General features: G+C 45.5%; 1 protein-coding gene across 1 annotated transcript; it reads left to right on the top strand.

Moving 5' to 3' along the window:
- Positions 1–293: 293 nt before the first annotated feature.
- On the top strand, positions 294–8,873 carry RRM2 (ribonucleotide reductase regulatory subunit M2). Its single transcript, XM_050950901.1, has 10 exons — positions 294–422; positions 515–592; positions 1,264–1,419; positions 2,216–2,332; positions 3,122–3,255; positions 5,314–5,408; positions 6,152–6,285; positions 6,703–6,807; positions 7,601–7,714; positions 8,203–8,873. The coding sequence occupies exons 1-10, from the start codon at positions 330–332 to the stop codon at positions 8,353–8,355; spliced, it is 1,179 nt and encodes a 392-aa protein (XP_050806858.1). The 5' UTR covers positions 294–329; the 3' UTR covers positions 8,356–8,873.
- Positions 8,874–9,215: the final 342 nt, after the last annotated feature.

Raw genomic sequence — 9,215 nt, forward strand, 5'->3', positions numbered from 1 at the left:
CGTGCCGGGAATTTAGGCTGATTCCAACTTGTGTAAGGCTGAGGGGCGTGGTGGCGAGGCTCTGGCCAATGGAAGCGCCGAGCGGTCGGAATTTTCCGCGGCTCCCGCGTTTGTGACAATGGGGAGCTTGGCGCGGCCGGGTCCCTGGCCAATGGGAGCGCAGCGGGGGCGGCGCCGTTCGGGATTGGCGTGGTGCCCGGTGCTGTGATTGGGCAGCCTGGCGTTCTGGCGCCAAGTTCGAAGGGAATATAAAGTGTCCCCTGGAGCGCCGCAGCTCGACCATCGCCCCTGCCTGTCAGAGCCGGAGCCTCCGTCGCCGCATCGCCGCCATGATCCCCGCCCGGGCCCCGTTCTCCGTCCGCAACGAGCAGCCCCGCCTGTCGCCCATGAAGAACCTGGTCCTGACCGACAAGGAGAACACGGTGAGTGTCCCCGCCACCCCCACCCTCAGCTCCGGGCGCGGCGCCCGGCCCCTGCCGGCTCCTGTCACCCGCCGCCGTCTGTGTCTCCACAGCCCCCCGCCACCAGCGCCACGCGGGTCCTGGCCACCAAGACCGCCCGGAAGATCTTCCAGGAGGCGGACGCGAAGCCGGTGAGTCTGGGGCGGTGGGGGTGGAAGGAGAGTGGGCTGCCAGCCGGGCTGGGTATGGCGGGGGGGATGGGGCCGCAGGGGCCGGTGACACGGCTGAGTGCGCGGGCTGAGCTGGGCGGCTGCAGGTGGCGCGTCCTGCCGCTTTTTGTCTTGGCGCCAAATGCTCCTGTCCGCCGGCGCGCGGGCGGCTCCATCCATCCTCGCCCTCTTTGGCCTCGTCATCCTCCCCCCCTTGGGGGCGGGGGGGGCCTCGTCATCCTTCCCCCTTCCCTTAGGTTCGGGGGTTGGGGGGGCTCGTCATCCTTGGGCTCGCCATCCCTTAGGTTCGGGGGGGGCTCGCCATCCTCTCCCCCTTCCCCCCTGGGGGGACTCGCCTCACCCTCTTTGGGCTTGTCATCTTCCTCTCCTAGGTTGAAGGGACCCCCTTGCTCTCCTCCCCCTGGGGGGATCCCCATGCCCTCTTTGGGCTCGCCATCCTTCCCCCCATGCCCTCTCTGGGCTCGCCATCCTCAGGAATTCTGTGGCTTTTTTTTTTTTCCTGCTCCTCCTCGGGCACTTCCTTCCTTTTTTCTTCCTCCCTCCTCTCTTTCCCACCCTCATCCCATCCTTGGGATGAGATATCTCCAGTACTGGGGATGTTGAATTCAAGTTTTCCATTGTGCCTCCTTTAGCTGAAACCCAAAGCAGCGATACAAGCTCCTAGCAATCTGGAAGATGAGCCACTCCTACGGGAGAATCCACACCGGTTTGTCATATTCCCCATCCAGTACCATGATATCTGGCAGATGTACAAGAAAGCAGAGGCCTCCTTCTGGACAGCTGAAGAGGTGAGGGGCTCCCATGAGTCTATCCCTGTTCTGGTTGCTTCAGTGGACACATCTGCCTGACATTAGCAGCTCAGTCAAGCTCATAAGGGAGCATGTTTTCCCAGTAGTGTTAACTTCTTTACGTTGCAATAAAGCCTAGGGACCTCAGTCATGAATCAGGACCCTGTTGTACTAGGTGCTGTACAAACACAATAAAGATGGTCCATGTACCCTTTGACTATAAGCTCTTTGGGACATCGCTTGAAACTGTGCTGTTGTAGTGCTCTGGTGTAGAACTACCTGCACCTGGGGGGTGGGGGGGGTGGTTCTTGTTAGTTTAGATAAACCGCCTCCCAGAGGGGCATTAGCTAGGTCCATGGAAGAATTCTTCCTTGACATAGTGCTGTCATGGGGGCTTAGGTTGGCTTATGCTGGGCAGGGTTGTGGATTTTTTTGCAATTCTGGCCAATGTAGTTAAACCACCCTAACTTTCTAGTGTTGACATGGCTTAAGTTTGGCAAGAGCCAGCAGTGACTGCTTGTGTATTAATTGTACTGTTGCCTTAAAAAGATTAACTTATATCTAATGTATTATTAAATAGCATTGAAAAAAGTGATATAAACCACACACAGCTTTCCGTGGTTCTAGGAACCTATTAAACTTCATAACTTCATTTATTGCTGTGGTACTTTAGTTTACAGAGCACTGAGAAGAGGGGATGTTTAATACACATTATAACATTGCTCTAAATATCTTATCTAGAAATGCATTCTTTAGTACCACAATAAAATTGTAAGTGTCTGCTTTTGTTGTTCAGGTTGATCTTTCCAAAGACATTCAACACTGGGAGTCCCTTAAGCCTGAGGAGAAATACTTCATTTCACATGTCTTGGCCTTCTTTGCAGCAAGTGACGGCATTGTAAATGAGAATTTGGTAAGCGCACAGAAGAGCAATCCTAAAGTGGAAAGCATTCAGCTAACAAAGCTGCCCAAATAAAACTCACATTAATGAGATATTCACCTGCTGAGCTACTTCTGCTCTAAAACCTATTAAATCTGTAATCCATTTTTTGGTGAGGCAAAGGGTGGGGAAGTTGCACTTAGTAAAACAGGGATTGCTCTGTAAAATAGGACTCTTGTGGACTTTTTCAGAAACTCAGCTTTCCTTGTTGGGAGGAAAGAGGGGGGTTTGTAGTAAGAATACCTGATTTGGGAGTCTGGTGACCTGGCTCTGATGTGACTGCACTTTTCTGGGGTAGGGGGTGAGAGTGGGATGAATCAATTCCACAGTCTTGTTTGCTGCTTCATCTATAAAATGGTGGAGGTATTTGCATATCTTATAGGGCAGTTGAGACTGAAGTAACATTTGTACTGTGCTTTAAAATCCTTTGAGCTGCTGGAGTGCAAAATATTACTATAGTTCTGTCAATGTTTCACTTTCCTGCCCTGGATAAAGCAGGGGTGGGGAAGTGCAGTGTTACCTTATGCTCAAATACTTAAGGAGTTAAGATGAGATCAAGCCAGAACCTACGATTCCTGGCACTAAGGAGGAGGCTGTTATTCTAATGCACTACACCAGACATAGCTTTTGAACAGGAAAACATTTGTCAGACCATAGGGGTGTAGAGCAAAACTGGAGATACTTGTGGGTTTAATAGCAAAAAAACTGCAACATATTAAGTGGGTAATGCTATCTGCAACAATCATCTGGTTTCTCCTCTAGGTGGAGCGATTCAGCCAAGAAGTACAAGTAACAGAAGCGCGCTGTTTCTATGGCTTCCAGATTGCTATGGAAAACATACATTCAGAAATGTACAGTCTGCTCATAGATACTTACATTAAAGATCCAAAACAGAGGTTTGTATCACATAATGAAATGTTCAAGTTGCTGTAAAGAAAGTCATGGTGGAATCTAATAGTGCTACTTCTGTCTTAATTTGAAAACAATACAGAAACGACTTGAGAATTTAAATTAGACTGCGGAGAACAACTCTGCAGGCATAGTGCCCTACCAATTTCATGTCTGTGAAAAACATGTCACAGACCATGAAATCAGCCTTCTGTGAAATTTGATCTCCCCTCCTGCTGGGAGCTTGGGGCTCCTAGCTGCTAGTCCAGCCATGCTGGGGAGGGACAGGACAGTAGTTGTCCTTCCCCTGCATGGTGAGATGAGACCCATCTCCAGAGGCAGTGCAGAAATCAGGGTGGTACACCCTCACTTCTGCGCTTGCAGCAGCCCAGAAGCTGGGCTTTGGGCTTTGCACCGCCGGCTTCTGCTGCAACTCTAGGTTCAGGTGCTGAGCTTGGATCTTTCTCCCACAGCGGCTTCTGCCGGGCTGGGGGCTTTTGTTCCTGGCCGCTGCAGCTGGGGCATTCTTGGCATCTGTGCTCCATGGCTCCTGCCATGGTTCCAATGCCCAGCCTAGGGGTTCTTCCTCCCATGGGGCTTCCACTCCTGGTGGCTGCAGCTGGGGCAGGGGCAGCCTGGGCTTGTGGCTTTTGCCCCCTGCAGCTAGGGATTGGGGGGCCTCCTCCACTGTTCCAGCTGGAGCAACATGGACTCCCACTTGTCCTGGAGGGGCCCCTGCGTTAATCTGTTCCTGGTATGGACTAGCAGGTAGGAGCCCCTGGCTGGGGTGCTCCCAGCAGCATGGGGAAGATCCTACCCACTTCCATCTCCAAGAACATCCTCTAACTACAGGAAGGTGGGAGGGTGCTGCCTTCAGAGCCCAAAGTGAGGGTGGCAATCTTGGGACCCCACTACAACAACTTTGCAAACCTCCCCATGATCCCATTTTGGAGCTGGACCCCCCAGGGTTACAACACTGAAATCTCAGATATGAACAACTGAAATTGTGAAATTGACCAATTTTAAAACCCTCTGGCCAAGAAATTGACCAGAATGGACCACGAATTTGGTAGGGCCCTATATATTAGAGCAGTAAGGTGCAACAAAAACTATAGCAGAGGCTGGACTTTGAGATTAAAAGCAAAGCAGATTTAACTTCAATAAGTGATAAATGAGGGGATGAAATCAATATATATGAAGGGTGGCATAGTCAATCTACATAGATACTTAAAACTAGATTACACTGTAATACAAGAGGCCCTTGTGTTGGCTAGTTGATGAGTTAAGTGACCTAGAACAGTTTCTATGGGAACCATTACAGCTTGTATCTTTTTGACTTGCACTGAATTTTATACCTGAGATTTCAGGGTACATCTTCCCATTTAATGGTAGTCTACACTTGCTGTGTGGTTAAACTGAAAAATTATGCATTACCATTGTCAGCAAGTCACAACCATTTCTTAACTAGTCTTTTGTAATGTAGTAAACATGCTCATTTCTGACAGCTACATGTACACAAAGCTAGATGCTTTAAAACTTTGCCTTTGAGTTATTAAAACACTAGTGCTAAAACTGCCAACTTTAAAAACCAAAACTAAAGCCTACCCTTGGGTTGAAGTAAACATCAGTGAGTCTGAAAGATGATTTCAGAATTAGGTATGTGAAAATGGGTTTATGAATTAGTTCTACAGTTTCTTAGCACGCTTATCATAAGAAGACTTTGATGCATGCTGTTTGTGAACCAAAATATTTGAAAGGCTGAGTACACTTGAGACTACAACAGGGGTTGATGCACTGGAATCCTAGAACAGCAGTGGAGGGCTGACATGGGGATAAATTGCACAGATGCAGCATGTCTATGCTGGGATTTTGGCACCTGTGTAGCAGGTGCCAAAATCCCTAATGTAACCAAGTTTGTAAGTACTGGTTTCAAAATCCGCTGGGTAATTGCAGATAATTCAGGTTAATCAATGAGACAAACCTGTTTTGACAGCTAGTTGCAAATACCTACTGTACTGGTTGCTGTATTGACTTCTTCTGCCTATAATGTACTATACGCTTTCCAGGGAATTTCTTTTCAATGCCATTGAAACACTGCCATGTGTTAAAAAGAAGGCTGACTGGGCCATGCAGTGGATTGGGGACAAACAAGCAACATTTGGTGAGTGCATTTCTGAACTGTGCACTTACTGGATACTAAATGTGTTTCTTTCCTAGCAAGGGTGAAGGGTGATTATTCACCTTATTTCTGGAAGAAGATTGTAGTCTCAGATAAAGCAAATTATTATTCTCTCTTTTGAAGAGGTTCCCCTTTGCTCTGCTGGCATTTTTAATTCCAACTGGTCCCTTGTGACAAATGTCTCTAGTTGGCAATATATTTTTTCCTGTAGCTGCTTTGAAGCATATATAGCTTTTTCTTCCTAAGGAGCTATGCTCCTGTTGAAGGATAAATATTTCATCTGCTTTATGGACTCTTGATTGCCTCACTTGGCAGGTGGAAGGCAATTGAAATTCCCATTATCCCTTGAGTATTAAATCTTTGCTCAAGGTCTTGTCATATGTTCTCAGACCAATCTGGGTTCTGACTTGCAGGATGTCAAAACAGGCTAAAATAATTGATCAGAGTTTTAGTGTAACATGATAACATTTTGGGCCATGGCTACACCAGAAAAGAGGTGTCAGAAATCCTGGCCTATTTTCTTACAGCCTTGCACATGGGTTATTTAACACTTGCTTTTTGTAGTGACAAGGCTGTAGTTTCAGTCCCAGAGAGACTAATTCACTTAAGTAGCAATATTTCCTAGTCACGAATCTCATGAATGGAAAACTCTCAGTATGCTTTGAATTTTAAGGTTAGGTAAACATTCGCTTCAGTGCAAAACTTACACTAAACTTTCCTGACAGGAGAACGTGTAGTGGCTTTTGCAGCAGTGGAAGGAATCTTCTTCTCTGGCTCCTTTGCATCCATCTTTTGGTTGAAGAAGAGAGGGTTAATGCCTGGACTCACTTTTTCTAATGAACTCATCAGCAGAGATGAGGTAAGAACCTTGTAACACTCCTATTACAGTGCACCACAAGGTACAAGTGACCTTGTGTTTCAAGACAACTACTTAGAATTCCTATGAATTATCTGGTGCTAAATTAAATGGGTAAACAATATCTTGGGAATAAATAAGACTTGAACTGAGGCAGTGAGTGAATAAACCATTATGGTGGTGACTGGAGGGGAAAGTCTAGTAAGAAGGCTGCCTGTTGAATTGTGCATTTTGCCTCTCTATTCAAAAGCCAAGGCAGAAACTACAAAGTGATCCATTTTTCTCCAGGGAAAATCATCCTGGGCTTTGAGTACTAAGATGGTATCTGGTTCATGGGCTTTTCAAATGTGCCTCTGATTTTAAGAGGTGGCACTTCTAATCAATGTTCCTGAAATAATATCTACACATTCACCTTTTCAGGGTTTGCACTGCGACTTTGCCTGCCTAATGTTCAAGCACTTGATTCACAAACCATCTGAGGAAAGAGTAAGAGAAGTCATTACCAATGCTGTCAGGATAGAGCAGGTAATCAGGTGTTCCTTGTTTTGGGTTGTAAATGCTCACATTTTAGCTTAAAAAGCAGAGAACTATCAGGCCATGAAACTGTTCTAGATCAGTGGTTCTCAAACTTCAGGTGGTCCATGGGGGGGGGGGGGGGAAATTGAGGGTCTCAGTGGACCACTTAATGAGCTTTCCAAATGTTTGTACTGTTAGCTAACTATTGCAAAGTGCTTTGGCTAAAAGTGCTATATTTAAAAAAAACTAACTTGATTAACCATTTTTTTGTTCTACAAATTAAAAGCACAACTCTGATTTTAATAGCCATAGTTTTTACCTTTCTAATCCAATGGATGTGCCCTCTTTCCCCTGCTGTGGAAGATCTGAGGTTGGGAAGGAGGGCTGTCTCTCCCCAGCAGCTGCAGCCCTGGAACTGGGGAAAGTTGCCTCTAGCCACCGCAGTCCTGCATGTCCCAAATTCCCCCCAACCCCTCTTCTCACCCCACTGCCCTCTCCCACCTACTCCCTATCAACACTCCCCCCCCGCACCCTTCCAAGGCAACCACCTCACTTTACATGTGTGCCTTCTCCAGGGTCCAGGCACCTAATTAGCAGAGCCATGCATGCATGGCACCACTAATTAGGTGGGTGGCCCTTCATTCTCTTGTGTGTGGCTGCCCAGGCACACACCTTTTAGAGGAACTATCTGCAGACCATGTGAATCAGTGGTCCGCAGATGACAGTTTGGGAACCACTCCCCGTTATAACAAAATGTTTGTATGCTGAGGCCTTCTGTACTAACCTCCCTTCACATGTGCAGGAATTCTTGACAGAGGCGCTACCTGTAAAGCTGATTGGCATGAATTGCACTTTAATGAAACAGTACATTGAGTTTGTAGCAGACCGACTTATGCTGGAGCTGGGATTTAGCAAGGTAAGATTTCTAAGCAGTGCCTTTCCTAGGAAAAGGGTTGTATTCATTTGATATTTCCTATGAACCTTGAATATGTAAAATGGCTGCCACCATTTTATTTAATGTGACAGTCTTCAGCTCCTGACCAATAGCCAAGATCCCTCTAGCCAGTTGGTCATTTCCACTAATCTTAATGTACTCTGTCCTGGATGGAGACCTATACGATTCATATTGACAGTCAAATAAGCAGTGTGATGGAAAGAGGGCATTGCAAGAACCACTGTGCTTCTGCCTCTAGAAGAACAGCAGATGAAAAGGCATACAGAAGTGAAGCATCTAAGACATGGGAGTGGGAGGAGTTTCACATGCCAGATAGCAAACTGAATTACTTTGCATTTAGTAAACTTAAACTGGCTTTCCCATTCCTAGTCCTCACTTCCCAGTTGATTCTTTTTCATTGCACTCCCAGATGTGAAAACCCATTTGTGATTAGAAGTCTTGTTTTTCAGATATTCAAAGCAGAGAATCCGTTTGACTTTATGGAGAATATCTCACTGGAAGGCAAGACTAACTTCTTTGAGAAGCGAGTAGGAGAATACCAGAAGATGGGAGTAATGTCAAAACCCACAGATAACTCTTTCACTTTGGATGCAGACTTTTAAATGAACTGAGACCACTTAAGATATGAGGCACATGCTGTTCGAATGAAACATTGCTTTCAATATTAATCCACATTGTGACTTGATTATACTAAAATCTCACTCTTGAACAGTGTGGGGTATGGTACTGTTTTGAGGAGGCTAGTATAGCTACAGCAGTAAAATTCTTTCATTAGATATTGCCAATGGTGTTAATTCATAGAATACTTAGATGGAGTAACTTATATTATAAATCATTTCCTGGAAAATCCTCAATTCTTGAAGTGATCTGATGCCATCTCTTGCAACAGGGAGGTTGTACACAGATCCCTAGCTTCTGGAATTTCTATAACAAAGCTGGAAGTGCTTGAGAAATGATGTTTGAAATGAGATTTGACAGATTTGGCTCTTGGATACTGGAGGGAAAGCTACATGACCTCACTGCTTCTAAGCAGGTTTTAAGTTTACTTTTTACTATTTGTGATAGTTTGTACATAAACCTGGCACTTTAATATTAAAATAAAGAACTCTGACTTGTAGTATTCTTGGCAACACGAATATTGAAGCTTGAGTTAAATCTAAATTTTTAGACACAGCATTGCATGTTATTCTTTTTTGTTTTTATGCTTATTTACTTGTATGTAACTTAAAATGATAACTCTTTGAGTCAGACCTGCTGGTGATCCTGACAGATCTGTAAAACTTCTGGCAAAGTGTAGAAATACAAACTATGGAAGCTGAGAAGCTTATTAAAAGCTCAGTGTTCTAGATACTGTGGAAAAACATTGTTATGCTGTTGGCCTCTGTATGAAATCAAAGCTTTCTTTATTTTAGGAAATAGTATTTCATAGAGTTTGTCTGGTTTTAGTAGCTCAAATTTCAGA

Source organism: Gopherus flavomarginatus, chromosome 4 (genome assembly GCF_025201925.1).
Source record: "Gopherus flavomarginatus isolate rGopFla2 chromosome 4, rGopFla2.mat.asm, whole genome shotgun sequence".
Classification (NCBI taxonomy): domain Eukaryota; kingdom Metazoa; phylum Chordata; order Testudines; family Testudinidae; genus Gopherus; species Gopherus flavomarginatus.

What these genes read in the sequence shown, in the direction of transcription:
- RRM2 (XM_050950901.1), top strand. Translation starts at nt 330, where the DNA reads ATGATCCCCGCCCGGGCCCCGTTCTCCGTCCGCAACGAGCAGCCCCGC. An exon ending in AGGAGGCGGACGCGAAGCCG is followed by an intron (nt 593 to 1,263) that starts GTGAGTCTGGGG and finishes TGCCTCCTTTAG; the next exon opens with CTGAAACCCAAAGCAGCGAT. An exon ending in GCATTGTAAATGAGAATTTG is followed by an intron (nt 2,333 to 3,121) that starts GTAAGCGCACAG and finishes TTTCTCCTCTAG; the next exon opens with GTGGAGCGATTCAGCCAAGA.